This window comes from Prunus mume, linkage group LG2, assembly GCF_029339155.1.
Source record: "Prunus mume cultivar Tortuosa linkage group LG2, ASM2933915v1, whole genome shotgun sequence".
Classification (NCBI taxonomy): Eukaryota; Viridiplantae; Streptophyta; class Magnoliopsida; order Rosales; family Rosaceae; genus Prunus; species Prunus mume.
This window is the reverse complement of record NC_142699.1, coordinates 36,732,931-36,750,025: the sequence shown is the minus strand read 5'-3', so window position 1 is coordinate 36,750,025 and position 17,095 is coordinate 36,732,931. Positions and strand designations below refer to the sequence as shown.

General features: G+C 38.6%; 2 protein-coding genes across 2 annotated transcripts; one reads left to right on the top strand and one right to left on the bottom strand.

Annotated features, from left to right (window-relative positions):
• Positions 1-652: 652 nt before the first annotated feature.
• Positions 653-2,393, bottom strand: LOC148920193 (putative F-box protein At1g67623). The gene has a single exon (XM_089046824.1). It carries the CDS (start codon positions 1,976-1,978, stop codon positions 1,214-1,216), a length of 765 nt encoding a protein of 254 aa, XP_088902950.1. The 5' UTR covers positions 1,979-2,393; the 3' UTR covers positions 653-1,213.
• Positions 2,394-7,230: 4,837 nt separating this feature from the next.
• On the top strand, positions 7,231-10,445 carry LOC148920192 (heat shock factor-binding protein-like). Its single transcript, XM_089044674.1, has 5 exons — positions 7,231-7,375; positions 8,926-8,979; positions 9,536-9,559; positions 9,646-9,688; positions 10,049-10,445. Exons 1-5 carry the CDS (start codon positions 7,373-7,375, stop codon positions 10,219-10,221), a joined length of 297 nt encoding a protein of 98 aa, XP_088900800.1. The 5' UTR covers positions 7,231-7,372; the 3' UTR covers positions 10,222-10,445.
• The last annotated feature ends 6,650 nt before the right edge of the window (positions 10,446-17,095 follow it).

Sequence of the window (17,095 nt, the reverse complement as noted above, 5' to 3'; positions counted from 1 at the left end):
TTGGCATTTCCTAGACTTTAGTATAGGGTGAAAATTAGTTTGTGAGGAATTGTTATTGAACGCTTTGTCACTACTCTTTCAACCCCACACTTCCGAGGCATGCCCTGACCATATGAGAATCTTGACATCAGGTAAATCATGACATAATCACGCATTCATTATAGGATTCCTAGTTGGAGTTTTGAGTCATCCTGCAGGTATTTTCACCTCTTTTCTTTTTTGATTGGAACTACATCCCTCTTTTCTCATCTATTTGTCCATCTAACCATATCTAGAGACGGATCAATGGACTCGCTTTCTTTCCTTCATTTCTATACAAAGCATCACTCTTCTTCTCTTCTGAATTTTTTTCGTGATAACTATCATGACTAGCTACCAATCTGGATTTAGCTTTCCCTTTGGGAAATGGGTTTTGGGTGTGCGGGTATGTGAAGAATTTGGGGTTGTATGTGTAGATTTGAGGTGTTTTTTTTAGAAGAAAGGGAAAAAAAAACCATATTTTTTTGTTTGGGTGGGCATGATTTATATGGGGGGTTGAATATGATTGATTGTGTTTGTTTGTGGGTATTAGGATATGATCTTGCGGTTTTTTTTTTGTTTTTTTTAATTTTTTAAAAAAATTCCATGTCTCTATTTGTTGTCTACTCTTTGTACCAATATTCCTGATTTATGGGCTATAGAAAAGCATAGAATGGATTGAACAACTCGGCTATGTTATTATGTGTTTGTTTGATGACTAAGACTTTGTTTTGGTTCTTGTCTCTTCATGATTAACAGAAGTGAGCTCTTCTCTTTATTTTCTCTGGTTCTTGTCTCTTGCTGAGGTTATCTCCTTCCTTGGTCTGGTTAAGAAATCTGGTACAGTCCTCTTCCTTTTCTTAATTTGAACATTTAAAAATATGGTATTCTGAATATATCTCATGCAAAGACATTAATTTTGGCGAAATGGGTATTGGGTGTGCGGGTATGTGGAAAATTTGGAATTATAGATGTAGTGCCCGTTTGGCATTACTTATTTGGGGTGATAAGTGATTTTTTAAAAATTTTGAGAAGCCTAACCCGTTTGGTAAACTGTGAATTATCTTAAGTTTACAAGATCACCCCAATAATTTAGAATGCCATGTGGGCTAATGTTGCCCTTACAAAAACATTAGCTTTCACAAGAGAAAGTGGTGTGGATTACGCATCCTATCTATACACATCAATCCATTAATCAATACAGAGGGGTGCAACTGTCGTTTAATATATCACGGAAAATATTTACTTCTTGATGCCATCTGCAGGAATTGCAGCTGCTGAAATTTTCATGATCAAGAGGATCCCATCCTCGCTCGACTGTGAAAACCTCCTGTTTATTTCCACAGTCGCTGCATGTTTTCGCAATGGCAGTCTCATGGCGGGCTTGTATAATTTTACCCACCACCTTCCTGTCAGCCCACATGTTCCAAACAAGTCCCTTAACCCTCTCCCTGCATTCTCTTACGCTGAATCCTTTCGGTTTGTAATGACTGAGAGAATACAGAAGCTCCAGGCCTTCCTGCTTCGACTCTCCCCCGAAACACACCAAGATGGCGCCGTAAACATACGTCGCTTCTACATGACCCTTCGACGCTGCTTTCTTCAGACACATGATTCCTTGTTGCACCCTCTTGCCTCTGAAAATATCACGAAGCCCTTGTCGGTACAAGGCCTCCGTGTTGCCGCACTTGTTGCAGTGTTTCAGAAACTTGGAGAATTTGTCATCAAACCTCCAAGAAACCAATGGGAATTTGCTCATGTCAACGCACTGAAATATGTAGTCTTCTTCAGCCGTTTTGTTGAAGTCCTTGCAAGTTAACTTTGCCGAGTAGAGATCGTCGAAAGAGTTCGAAGCCAACTTTGCAAGAACTTCTACCAAAAGCTCCTTCGGAAGAGATTGCATGATGTGACTCTTGCTGTTTGCTGCTTTCTTCTTCATTGACCTTGTGAGAGGCGCCATTGATGCCTGATAACAAGAACATTCTTAGTTATCCATTAGAACAAATTAAAGCTTCCATATGTTTGTAAAAAGGAAAAAAAAACATTAAATTTGGCAAACTCAAGAATATATTAAACTAAAAAGAAAGCCAAAAACAGGGAGGCAGAGAGAAAACCACAAATTATTGCGGTGGAAATAAGCTTAAATAAGCTTCCTGATCAGAGTTGGACAGCCTGACGGTGTTCTGCTTCCTAACGCGACGTCGTTTTTGCTTTCCAATTTGCCGTTTGCTGGTAGTCCTTTCAAGTTGGATACTGGTTTTCTTGTAAGTTTGGCGTGTTATTTGCGCTCTGGTTTTATGAATTCCAGTTCTTAACCACCCCAAAAAACATGGCAATTTGCTTCGATTCAATGCACAGAACTTGTGGGTTTTGGGCTAAATTCAAAATTGGCCCGAATTTCATACCAAACATACTTTTAAGTCCAAAATATGATTGACAATTCAAATGTAAAATTCATGGCATTCTTTATTCTCACATCCGATTACCATGAACTAGAATCATAAGTTTGTTATGGTCATACACTGATTTTTTATAAATAAATATAAAATAAAATAAAAAATTTCAACAAAATTGAACCGCTAATTTGGTTTGGCCGGTTCGACTATTTTGCTCTAAATGCCAACTCTAGTTATAATGACTTTAAAATATATATAAAAAGTTTGCGACGTACAAGTAGATGCAACACCTAACACCTTCTAATCTTTGTCCAACATTAATCATACATTGATAATTCCATGGAAATACAAAGTTAAACACTACTACAAAAAGTGAAAAGACGACCAGAAAAAGACGACGGTAGAAGAAAAAACCGTCGTTGTATTTAAAAAGACGACGGTAACAAAAAACCGTCGTGGATAAGTGACTTAAACAACTAAAAAACGGAGGTACTGTTGAATATTTTTTTTATAACGACGCACACAAATAAAAAAGCGTCGTATTATTAAAAGGTTTTCTTCAGAGTTAAAATCGAAAAAACAACGACAGCAGGTATGACAAGCGTCGTCTTTTAAAAATCAAGTGTCCTTTTTTTGGTAAAGACATGGTTGTTTTGAAAGAACTGTCGTCTATTATATGTAAAGATGACGGTTTTTTTAAAAGGGTCGTCTATTATGAAGTAAAGACGACCCTTTTAAAAAAAAGGATCGTCTATTATATGTAAAGATGATGGTTTGTTTAAAAAAGGGTCGTCTATTATGAAGTAAAGATGACGGTTTGTTCTGGAAAAATGGTCGTCTATTATATGTAAAGATGTATGTAACTAGTATGGGGCTGTTACATTCAATAAAGGGCTACCAAATAATGTTTTCAAGAGGCATGTAACTAGTATGGGGCTGTTATCCGGTTTTGATGCATAAAAACAGTGGAAGCAGAAGGGACGTAGCGGGAATTTGCAGTTTTGTCGTCCGAGTTCTGATTGAGGTCCATGATACCTTTCTGAAAAGGGAATGAAGCCAGGAATCAGACTCAGTGCTTTGCACTGACATATGGTAGTTTTTGGCAATTTGAGGTCGTTTAGCCTTCCAAAAATGCATTTAAAGAGTTGAAAGTAAAGACGATGGTTTTTTTTTAAAAGAGTCGTCTATGATAGGTAAAGACGACTGTTTTTTTTAAAGGGTCGTCTTTACCTATAATAGATGACTCTTTTTAAAAAAACCGTTATCTTACTTTCAACTTTTAAATGCGTTTTTGGAAGGCTAAACGACTCAAATGGCCAAAAACCACCATATGTCGGTGCAATGCACCGAGTCCGATTCCTGCTTCATTCCTTTCGAAAGGTATCATGGACCTCAATCGAACTCGGACGACAAAACTGAAAATTCTCGCTACATCCTTCTGCTTCCACTGTTTTATAAGTAAAGACGACGGTTTTTTTAAAAGGGTCGTCTATTTTATGTAAAGATGACGGTTTTTTTTTTTTTAATTATCGTCTATTATATGTAAAGATGACGATCTTTTTTTAAAAAGCGTCATCTTTTAAAACACGCTACAAAATGGCCGCTTAAGTGAATTCGCGCTCGACAAATTTTCAAATTTTCACCCGTCTTTGAAAACCTTATCTCTCATTAACAAGCGTTGTCTTTTAAAACACGCTAAAAAAAGGCTACTTAAGTGAATTCGCGCTCGACAAATTTTCAGATTTCCCCCCGTCTCTGAAAACCTTATATCTCCCTCCTTGAAACCCTCCTGCACTCTCTAAAACACCCTCATGAAACTATCTAAAATACCCTTCTATATCTTGCTAGTGAATTCTGGATTAGTCTCTTTGCGTTTCTGGTATGTTCTTTGTCTCCCTAATTTCAGATTTTGTCTCTCTTGATTTGTCTGGTTTGTTTACATATTTTTTTATATTTATGGTTTCCTTTTAGATTTTCTGATTTGGTTATCAGGAGATGATGAGGAAGCTTGCAGATTTATAACTTTTTCTTTTGCAGGTTTTCTATGTGAGTCGTATGTTTTTTTGTTGTTGAAAATTTGTTACCTTCTCTTTTCACCATCATTTTATTTATATATTTTTCTTTTAGCAGGTTCTCGATGGTCTTTTTTATGCTCATTTTACAAGTTTTCTATGGAAATATAGACCAATGGTAAAATTTCTCTTCCACCTAATTTTTTATGTTTATAATCTTAGCTTTTTTTCTCTCTTTGTCATTTTGATTTATTTACAGGGATGATGGAGGAGACTTCAGTTGTGCATCATTTGTATGTTTGGATGAGGAATGCTTGGATTAGGAGTACTTAGGTCTTGTTAGGAATTATGTTTGTTGTAGAATAAAGATTAGTTAACTATGTAATAACTATTGAATCTTCAAGTTTTATGAAAGAAACTATTTGTGTATATATTCATTAATAAAGCATTATGGTTGGTTTTCTAGTTAAAATCGTTGTATAGCATCATAGGAAATAAAAAAGAACTAAAATGTAGCAGTTTGGAAACTTATTAGACGACGGTTTTTATAATAAATCATGGTCTTTACAGATAATTAACGATGGTTTTTATAAAAAAGTGTCATCTATTATAGGTAAAGATGACCTTTTTTAAATAAATAAAAAGGTCGTCTATTGTATGTAAAGATGATGGTTTTTTATAAAAAAAAAAACCGTCATCTTTATAAACAATCCACGACGGTTTTCATAAAAAACCGTCATCTTTACATACAATAAACGACGGTTTTATTAAAAACAGTCGTCTTTCCTCCTATAATTAACGATCTTTACCTCTAAACAACGACGATTTTCTTTAAAAACCATCGTCTTTACAGATAAACAACGACGGTGAAAAGCCGTCGTAGTTTGAAACCCAAATAGACGGCAGTCGATTTCACGACGGTTGGAAAACCTTTTACACGACGGTGGTTTCCCGTCGTCTATTTCGATTTTTGTAGTAGTGAAAAGTCTGCACACATGTTTTAACTTAAAACCTAGATATAATAATAAAAAAGTTATGTCAATTTGTTCTACACCTATTAACGGACAAAAATTCTAACATGCAACTGTTGTATACAACTTATCTTAACATAATTTAATCACATAACTATTATTGTAAGAATTATAAATGTGAAGGATAAGTTGTATATAGCACGCTTATATAGACAAGATTTCTTCCTTAGGGTGATTGCTAGTTTGATTTCATCTCATGCCTCTCTAGTGCTAAAATCTAACCATAAATTTAAATTGTGTGGCATACAATCAAAATCCAAGACACAGAAGCTTACAATTAACAATGGCAAGATAAGCCGCCCATGCCAAACAAGGTTTTACAAGATCCTTGGCAAATGGATTCACACATCGAAAACACTTATAGCAGGCAAACAGAGCTCCAAAATTCATCAAACAAATGATCAATCCAAGCCAAGCTCCCCCAGCCGCAAGCAGAACAGGACCCCACAAAATGCTCAATGAAACTTGGGCAATGTAGAGGACAAATGCATTGGATTGGGCATGAAATCCACCGTCAGCCCAAACAAGCCAAGCTGAGAGACCCATGAAGAAGGAAGAGAAGAATGTGGCAAAGTTTATGAGCCAGAGAGGAGGGAGCCAAAAGGGTTTGGTTAGGGTCCGGTACTTGGGGCCCCAGCCGAAGAAGAAAATTGTGGTTGTGGTCAAGGTGAGAGGAATTGCAATGCCTATGGCTAGGGACCTTACAGCTCTCTTGGCCTTTTCTTGTTTGGTCAAGGTCATGGCGGTGGTCGTGGTGGTGGGTTTGGTGGAAATGGGTTGGTCATTGTTGAGCAGGTGATGGAGGGTGTTGGAAGCCATGACAAGAAAATTGTGGAGTTCATGACAAAAATATTAGTGGGAGATGGTATAGGACAAAAATGAACGTTATGGAGCAAATTTAGGGGGTTTTTAGAATGTGAGTGATTCAATTTTTCAAAAAAGAAAAATCAATTGAGACACTAACATAATCAAATTTACCAACAAAAGCAAAATACACAAAACACGATATACTCTTCCTTGACAAACTATGCTATACCATACCAAGTTTAAAAGGCCAAAATTGCAATATAATTAATAGAACACATTCAACTTCGAATCACCGAAGTTTTCGTGAATTAGATTAATTTGAAATTACAAGAAAAAAAGATGATTGCAATTGAAAACTATATATATTTGGGTCAAAATAAAAAGTACTCAAGTGATAAGATTCTAGAGTAAGGCTTGGTCACTGAGTCTTTCCTGGAGTTCCCTTGGACTTTGATAGCACAAGTGCTCTTAAAAAACCCATTACAGGTTATTTGTTTTAGTCCAAAAAAGAAGTGATTTTCAAGCATATGAAAATATGGTAATAGACCCTTTAACACCAAAAAGAAAAAAGGAAAAAGAAAGAAAAACTAATAATAAGAGTAAAAATAGGTCAAAATAATAAGGGAGATTCACTATTATACCCGATATAGGAGCCCAAATTACAAAAAGGTTCTTAACTTCTTTTAAATTATAAAACTGCCATTAATTTCTTAAAACAAACTCAACTCAAAAATTCATAAAAAAAAACCCAAAACACTCAATAGGGCATTAAAGTAATTTAATAATCAAAATTAAATTCAATAGAGTCAACTATCTCTTTTTGGGTTTTTTTTTTTTTTTGATATATTTATAAAAATTAAATAGTGTAGGGTTTATTTATTGTTTTAGTACTAAGAATGGGTATATGACTATATATCTCAAATAGTAATTCGCCCAACAAGCAAATAGGGACAAACTGGTAATTGTGTCTTTGCAACGCTTTATACCATTCCCTCCCTCCTCTTACAACCAAATACTGGAGCAACAACGCCTTTCTCCGCTCTGTACTGACTGCACTGCCACTGCGTGACCGATAGTCTCCAAAACCTTCCCAGCAGAGGCTTCGAACATGGTAATTTTCCTTTTTCACTCATGAAACTTTATCCCAGGCATTGTTTAGTTTTCACTTATATTGATCATATGTAGATTGAACCCCTTAGGGTTTTGAAATTTCGCTCTCTTTCATCAGAAAATGCGTTGCATTAGCGTCCGATCTGTTATTTCAGTGAGCTTATGTTGTTGTACGGCTTTGAAACTTTGACTTCTATCGCTTTTGTGAGTGGTTTTCGCTTCGTGTTCAGGTTTCTGTTTGGTTGCTGAGAAAATTCGAGAAAATAAGTGAACATAATATATACTAATATAGTTGCATTTTCCTGAAACTTTTAATATAGTTGCAAGTCCGTTCCTAGAAGGAGTGTCTGGGAAGTAGCAGTGGTGCTATGTTTCTGATTATTTTTAGCTTGTTGATGGACTTGGGGAGTTACAATTCCTCTTTTTTTATTTCTTACCTCTTTTGTTATGCACCAATCCGTACATCATTTTCTCTGGTATGTTTATAGCTGTAATGGAATTGGAGTAATTTCAGCTTCCCTCTATCAGTTCATCAAACATAAAGTTGGCATTTGTTTATGGTGTGCTATTATATTGCTTCATTAGAACAATCTCGTAGTGCTTAGTTTTAGGAACCTAATAGGTCTTCTGGCTGGAATATTCAGGTTTTGTGTTAATCTCGTTAGCTTGTTGGATTTGCACTCAATTGTAATTGCATGAATACTTGTAAAATGGGGGAAGGAGTAATGAGAGAGACTTAGTAGTTTCTGGAATACATTTATTCGACTACTTTAAGAAGGAGAACCTGGTAAAGGCTGGATGACCTAGGATGGTGTGAAATACGTGATGATCATCCTGAAAACGTCAATACAGATTTCACCAACTTATGTACAATGCATAGATGTGTAGGGGGAAAATAATGCATGTTTTTTTAATGGAAGCTTGACATGTAAGGACTGGAAAACCATGAAGCCAGTACTTGACCATGGTTTGATTAAAAACAATCATATATGTATGACAGTATTTGTGGGAGTTTCAATACACGAATGTTGTATGCTTGTTGGTTGATGGAGTTTTTGGAACATGTGTGTCTCTGTTATTTTTGGAATACACACTGGTGGAGTTAAGCTTGTCTTTCTTTTGTTACATGAGAAGTCAAGGGCACATTCATAACTTGTCGTATGAAAGATGAATAATATTACATAACATGAACTGAGTGCTTGGGACAAGATATAGGCTAGTTTCTTCTTCTTTTTTAAAATCAATAACATAACATGTCAGTGACATGTCCAGAGATTTCCCTGGAGATGTCTTCTTAAGGTAGGTAATGGGGCAAGGGTTGGCTACAAGCTAGAGCCCAAATTGTGCAGCCCTTAGTTGCCTTTAGGTGTCCAAAAAGAAGTCAGTTAAACTACACCCCCTTCACATTATCAACTGAGAATGGTTCCTTTTTGTTAACTTTCCTTTCATTTGAACTGACTATATATTTAGCCTAATTCAGCACCATAGCATGTACTGATAGTGATACTGTTGATGACATTTTGGTGAAGTATCTCATCATTTTTTTGGCAGGATGGACATGATGCAGATGACCCGAAACAGAGCACTGCTGATATGACAGCTTTTGTGAGTTCCAGTTCAACTATCTTTCTTTTTGTTTTCATTATAAATTGATTGTACTATGCAAGGGACCCACTAGTGTAGTGGTTTGGAGTAATTGCTCCCCAGGCAAGGTCTTGGGTTCGAGTCCTAGCATCCGTGTTGTGTGTGTGAGTTCAGTGTATTATTACTCCTCTCAATAGGAAAGGTCCAAAAAAAAAAAAAATCAAAATGAAATTGTACTACTTCTACATGGGCATATGGATGAGTGGTATGCATGTAAAGGTTAATGACTCTGTGGCCCTATGGATGTCTAGTAGTCTGGAGAAAACAATTCAAAATGAAACCGTTCAAAATGAGGGTGAAAAAATATTTAGAACTGAACGATGAAGAGGTTGTCAATTAGTGAATGTTGATGAATCCGTTGGTTTGCCACTATTCCCAAAATGGAGATATTTTGTTGGTTTATCAATCATTGGCATTTACTTTATTCAGGGATATACTAGGTAGTTTGATTTAAATGTGTATGTGATAATTTGTCACTCCATTTGCCTTTGCTCAATCTCTGTTTTGGTTTTTGCAGGTACAAAATCTTCTTCAACAGATGGAGAGTTTGTTGTGATGGAGGTTTTGTAATTGTGATGACTGACTCTGTTCAATGGATGGTATGGTTTATGTTTTTTAATTTTGCAGCAATCCAGGTTCCAGACAATGTCTGACTCCATCATCACAAAGAATATCCTTTGTTGTTTTGCTTGCCAATTACAAATTGATATACATATTTATTTTACATTAGTTTTATGACTTATCTTTAGCTAGTTTTATTATAACATATTAGAAAACAAATTTTTTGAATTGATCCGTGCGAGCAGTTGTTCTTTCAGTAGTGAAGCATGTTCATTTGACATGTCTTTTTTTCTTTCTTTAATCACATTTGACTTATTCTATGTTGGAGATTTGGAATTTCTTTTCAAAGGGCTGCAATGGAGATAGATATGAAACTTTTATTATTAGGTGTTGCTCAAATATAGAAACTTCATTGATCTCATTGACTTGAATTATGTTGGTACTTGTTTCCTTGACCACCATGATGCACTTGATGAGATGGGCAATAGGATCGATGAGTTGGAGCAGAGCATCAATGATCTGAGAACTGAGATGGGAGTGGAGGGCTCACCATCTCCTTCAGCCCCGTCAAAGTCAAATATCAAACCCAAGTCAGCTGATGATTCAACCAACGAGTTGCCACGGCATGCTGTGTTGCTTTAATAAAATAGTGTCTACTGCCCGGCTTTTGAGTGTTTATTTTTACTCTCTTTCATTTGAAATGGAAATCATACTATACACAGTATCTTGGATCGGATCAATGCTCCATGGATTTGTAAAACAAGGCCAAGTTTTAATTCTCATTTTGTAACATAAATGTAGGAAGCCCTTGATGGATTATCTGTCTTCAAATATGCTGAATTCCTGGTTCATTTTCAGAGATAGAATTGCTCTCCCTCATTCTTATTTTCGTAATGCATCTTTACAGGTGTGTGTGATTGCCTGACAACCCATTTTCTACATTATAATTATTGATGAAGTTTCTTATTTTATAGCACATAATTAGTGAAAACCGAAATAAAATAATTTGCTAGGAAAAATAAGAAGAAATCTTGCAAATTTGTGGCCGTCCGAACTATTGATTGTGGTCCTGAGATTCCAAATGTTGATTTTTATGATTCCTATGGGTGGGTTTATAGATGCCTAATGCGACAAAGACATATGAGGAGTTGATTAGATTTGAGTAAATTTAGGTTTTAGCAACAAAAAAATTTTCACTTTCGGAAAAAGCCAAAACTTTTCTGAAAAAGACACAAAAACCTTTCAACTTTCAAAATAAAGACATGCAAATGTAAATGATTCCTAAGGAAATTCAAAAATAAATAAGAGCATTTTTGTCCATTTTAGCTCTTTGAAAAATACTTCTCTCCTTTGGCCTTTTCCAAAATGCCCCTTAGATTTGTCTCTCACAAAAGGCCTAAAAGATGCCCATAACATAATGATGCGTGAGAGAGAGAGAGAGAGAGAGAGAGAGAGAGAGAGAGAGATTCATTTTGGTTGCCAAAATAAAGATACGTCTCTCGAAAGGAGAGGAGATGGCTAGGGTTCCAAAGGCCGCTAGGGTTTTTCGAGGCGGCTAGAGTTTTCGTGTGTTGCAGTGTTTTGTGAGTTTGCTAAAGCTTAGTTTGGACGAGCCTTCTTCCTCATCGGTTCGCCAATTTCGTGCTGGATCCTTGTGTCTGTAGCGGGCTTTCTGTTGTCCTGCGGGGAGAGCTTGGTTAGCGTGGGCAGCAAAGGTGTGGTGGATTGAACCATGGAGGATCTAGAGAAGCGATTTGGCAACCATCTACGGTTGTCAGAACGTGAACGGGGTGGGATACGGATTAAGGCAGGGGATGGAATCGATCTTATGCGGGGACCACGTTTCTCCATGGTAGCAAAGGTTCTGATTGCTAAGGTGGTATACTCGGATGGGTTTGTGGGGGTTTTTGATAAATTATGGCATGGGGGAGATGGAGTTTCGATAAAAGAGATTGATGAACGGAAGTTCCTGATCAGATTTGCAAGTAGATAAGACATGCTCCGTGTTCTGGATATGGAGCCCTGGTATTATAAGGAACATCGGTACTCCTTTATGAAATCCAACCAGGAAGGACGTCTGGGGTGGATGCATCCATGGCATCCTTTTGGGTGCAGATGCATGGCATTCCGTTGCTAAATATGACCACTGTGGTGGCCAGGAAAATTGGTGCCATTCTAGGGCAGTCTTTGGAAGTTGACCACCTGAGGGGGACGAATACATAGGATGTTCTTACGCGTGCGTATTCGGGTTGGATGTGCGGTAATCGCTTATGCGGGTAGATTCGTTGAGTTTCCTAAATAGGGTGCAATTTGGGTGGACTTTCGCTATGAATTTTTGCCCGAGTACTGCTTTCTTTGCGGATGTTTGGGACATCGATCGTATTTGTGTTGAGAAACTGGCGGCGGCTAGTGCTCAAAATACGCAGGATCAGATGATGGCTTTTGCAGGACTAGAGGCAAGTGAGGACTTGTATGGGCGAAAACTCCGACTCCATGGAAGAAAAGAGTCTTCTGATTCCAACCCTTGGGTCTCTGGGGACAATGCTGATGGGCATATGCGTAGGCGCAGCTCTTATCTTCCAAGGAGTATGAGGAAAGGTACGGGGTAGCAAAGATGCGATGGTGGCGGGCAAGACGATGGGTGGGCGGGGAGATGGTGAGGATACGGTGCCACCCCCCGCAAGGCTAGATCCGGGATTCTATACTAGTTGGGAGAATTCGTGCAGTCAGGGAGGTGGAAGAACGGAGAATACTGATACGGGAGGCTGGAATTCTAGGGCCACAAGGAATCACTGCGGCATCAACCATGAATTCTGGAGACAGTGGGATCGCTATTAATTTGAATGCGGCGGCCGTGGTGGAGGAAGGGTCCATAATGCAGAGAACAACCAAGGAGGCCTTAGGTCACCATGTTGCTGTATGAGGGGAAGTAGGGCTTCAACCTGAGACATTGACGTGGATATTTGGACAACCTGTTATTTCTACGACAGGTGATGTAGGCTCTCGGAGCAAGAGGGAAAGAGAAGAAGAGGAGCTAGGCATAATGGATAAACATATGTGTACTGGTACTCGATTGGCGTCAGATAGTGTTGGGGCTTGTAATATGGAACTTCGAAGGGAGTTGACTTTTGACGATACTCTAATTCAAGAAGTGGAGACCGACGTACGGTCTTCGCGAGCATCATAAGGATCATTGTCAGGCTGTCAAGGTATTGGGAATGTTCTGACAGTTTCAAGTTGTTGGGGTCTTTTTCATCCGAAGGCTCATCCGGGCTTTGTTGATTCTTGGATCGCCATAGAATGATGAATGAAGACTTCGTTGCCCCTTTGTCTGAGTTAGCGAGAACTAGGCCCAAAGTATCCCGAGGGAGAAGCAAGTCCCGGGGGAGTACTTTGTTCTTCTTCCAGTAGCTGCATGTTTTGTGTTGATGTTTCCGGTAGCTCGACGAAGAGTTGAAGATGACTTGCTGATGTTGATATGAGATTATATGAGCTTGGCATGAGAGCTTGGAGCGTGGAAGCTAAAGACCCACAAGTTTAGCAAATGAGAATGCATGTGTTTGGCTGGGTGTTGGATATGTTTGAGTTTTGTGTTGATAATTTGTTGTGTGTGGCTATGGCTATGGAGATTTAAAAGTTTCAAGAGAAAGAGGATGGAAGGAAAAGCTTGAGGTTTGAAGGCTATGGTGTTTAAAGCTTGGAAGGAAGGAAAAGCTTGGAGTTGGGTGATGCTTTATGAGGGTTGGTGGCTGCTGGGATGCTTGCAGCTGAGTGAGGGAGTGTTGGCTGAAGAAAAATTAGAACTGCTGGAATGCTTGCCGCAGCTAAAGAAAGGTGAGTTCTCATGGTTGTTGAGAAGCTTGCAACAACCAAGATAGGTCCTTTTGGCTGAGAAATGCCTCCCAATTTATAGAAGGTGGGGGTTTTCCTTTATTTCCAATAGGTAAAGGGAGGTGCTAGAACTAGCCTATTTCCAATGGCTAAAATGGAGCACTATGGCATGCTATTTTCCAGCATGTGAAGCTAGGTACCATAAACTGATTATTTCCTATGGATAAAAGGAAACGCTGGAAACAAGCTTGTTTCCAGTAGATGTGAGTCTTTGGAAAAGACTTGTTTCCAACGGGTAAAGTTAGGCATTTGGAAAATGACTATATCCTATAGGTAAAAGGAAGTGCTTGAAAAATATCTCGTTTGCTCACCCACATTGGAGAACTCTAAGTAATGGGCTTGGACTTTGGTGCTCCCAAGTAGCTAGCCCAAAGTCTCCATTATCCAAGAGCTTCCGTGGGCCTTGTGGACCTTCGTAACCTTCCACACCACAATCCCTCGTGCAAGCCCCGTAAACCACATGACTTGGATTCATGTGAGCTTGGTAGGTGATTGACATAGGAAAAATGTATTATTGATTTGGCATGGCATGTACACTATTTATGTATTTATTTAATAAATTAATTCCCAAAATACAGCTTGAATTAACGCATGACCAACATTATATATTATATTGGGCTTTGAATGTCTTTGGGCTTCCCGTGACTTTTTTGGGCCTCAACACAAGTCTTAAGGAGCAAGTGAGGCTCCAAACTCCCGACATAGTGGTCCTTTTAGAAACAAAAAATCGGAGTCATCGTTATGGGTATTTGAAGCGATAGTTTGGTATGCAATATATGCATGTTGTTAAACCCTGGGGCTTGAGTGGGGGATTATGTTTATTCTGGAAGGAGATGGCACAAGTAGTTTTACTCAAGTATACTGATTTTTTCATTGAGGTTGTGATTAAGGATGAGGAGAATGCTTCCAAGTGGCGCTTTTTTGCGGTGTATGCAAGTATTGATGAGCGTGTGCGTAGATCTCAATGGCAAATATTACATGACATGATGGCACAATGTCAGGAGGCTTGCCTACTTATGGGAGATTTCAATGATATTTTGGATGTAACTGAGAAATATGGGGGACTTCAGCGAACAGAACGAAGCTTACATGATTTTTCAATGTTTGCTGCTACTAGTTACTTGTTGGATTTGGAATACGTGGGTCATCCGTTTACGTGGAGGAATAGACGGTAGGAGGGTGAAATTATGGAACGCTTAGAGGATTTGGGAATGATCAATGGGTTACATTGTATCCATCAACTACGGTGCATCATGTGGGGGTACCGGGCTCTGACCACGTGTTACTCTTATTACAAACCCAAGGCTCAAGCCAAAAGTGGCGTAAAAGATTTATATTTGATCTGCACTGGGGGGGATTCAGTGGGGTGTCGAAAGGTGGTAGAAGAGAGATGAAGAATGCGGATTCCGGGGTCAAGGGGGTTACAGATTTCAAGGAAATTATGCTGGATATGGAAAGAGATTTTGGACTGGAGAAGAAGAGAATGGAGGAGTTCTAAGGCTACTATTGCACTCTTACAGCAACAACTCAAAGTTACCTATATGGCTCCTGACTTTGATTGTGATGAGGTCCTGCAGTTGGAAAGTAGCCTTAAAAGGGCATTACGGGAGGAAGAGGTATATTGGAAACTTAAATCTCGGGTCCAATGGCTTAATGAAGGAGAGAAGAACACAAAGTTTTTTCACTCTAAAACGCTTGCTCGACGACGAGCAAATAGGATGGTGGGCTTAGAAGATTCTACAGGAAACTGGTGCACGGATGCTAGCAACATTAAACAACTGATTATCTCTTATTTTCAGGAAATTTTTACTACGTGCTCCCCTACAAATATAAAGTGTATTACTGATTGTGTTCAGCCATGGGTGACCATGCAACAGAATTCAGGCTTGACACGGCAAATTTCCTCATAGGAGATTTGGCTAGCCGTGAAATCTTTGAACCCTACAAAGTCGCCGAGTCCAGATAGTTTTACGGGGAAATTCTTTCAACAGTATTGGGACGTGGTTGGGGAGGATATTATTAGAATGGTCAACATTTTTTTTCACTTAGGGAGGCTTCATAGAGCTCTTAACCAGACGCATCTCGTCTTGATCCCGAAGATTGCTAAACCAAGGAAGATGACACAATGGAGACCAATTGCTTTATGAAATTTGGTGTATAAAATTATAGCTAAGATTTTAACAGCCAGGCTTAAAGCTGTGCTTCCTGAGATCATTAGTCTCAATCAATCTGCCTTCATTGAAGATCGATTAATTACAGACAATATTTTGATTGTACATGAGATACTTCACTCGCTTAAGAAAGAGGGTGGAATGGGGCGATCCAGTTTGGCATTGAAATTAGATATGGCAAAAGCTTATGACCGGGTTGAATGGCCATTTGTGGAGCTTATGATGAGCATGTTGGGATTTGATCCTATTTTTCGAGGTTGGGTAATGGAATGCATTTCTACTGTTACATATAGCGTGCTTGTTAATGGTGAGGCTACAGGACATATTACACCTTCCCGGGGTCTTCGTCAGGGTGATCCTCTATCTCCTTTTTTATTTGTTATGTGTTGAGGGTCTGTCAGCTATGATCAAGAAGCATGAAGCGATGGGTGCCTTGCAGGGCTTTCGATTTCATCCTCAGGGAGTTAGTATTTCACATTTGTTCTTCACCAATGACATGGTTATATTTTGCAAAGCTGATGAACATGAGGCTAGATGCTTGAAAAATATTTTAGTTTGCTATGAGAAAGGATCAGGTCAATGTATTAATTTTGATAAAAGCTCCCTATTGTTTGGGAAGAAATGTCCTGCATGCATCCGTAAGCAGGTGGGAGAAATCTTACAGGTACAACAAAATGATGGATTTGGACGATATTTAGGACTCAATGCTGATTTTGGTGCTTCAAAACAGCGGGTCTTTGAGGATGTTCGTAACAAAATTAATGCCAAACTATGGGATGGTCTGAACAATACTTATCTCAAGCTGGGAAGGAAGTGCTAATCAAAGCAGTAGCTATGGCTATGCATAATTATGCTATGTCTTGTTTTAAGCTACCCATTAATTTATGCAAGGAAATTGAGAGAGAGATCATTAATTATTGGTGGAAGGGTCACAAGGAGCATAAGGGTATCCATTGGGTTGGATGGCAGCGTCTCTGTCTAATGAAAGAAGCAGGAGGTATGGGTTTTCGAGATCTTAGGTATTTCAACCTAGCTATGCTTGCAAAAATTGGATGGCGAAATATCAAACATCCAAACTCTTTGCTGGCAACTACATACCGAGACAAATATTTCAGGTCTTCAGATTTTATGAGAGTTGTTGGTGGTAGTGGGACGTCATGGGGTTGGAAGGATATTTTGCAAGGCTGGAAATTATTGGAGGCGGGTATGAGATGGCGTATAGGCAATGGACAGCAAGTTCGTATTTGTTTGGATAACTGGGTGCCCAAACCTTCCACTTTCAAGATTTACTCTAGACACCAAGATATGCCTATTTTGGTGCATGGGCTTATTGACGATCAGTTGAAGATGAGGAATCGGGATCTTATTATGTGTTGTTTCAATGATGCGGGAGCCCAGACTACATTATCCTTACTCCTTAGCAGGTGGGGTTGTGATTACAAACTAGTGTGGCA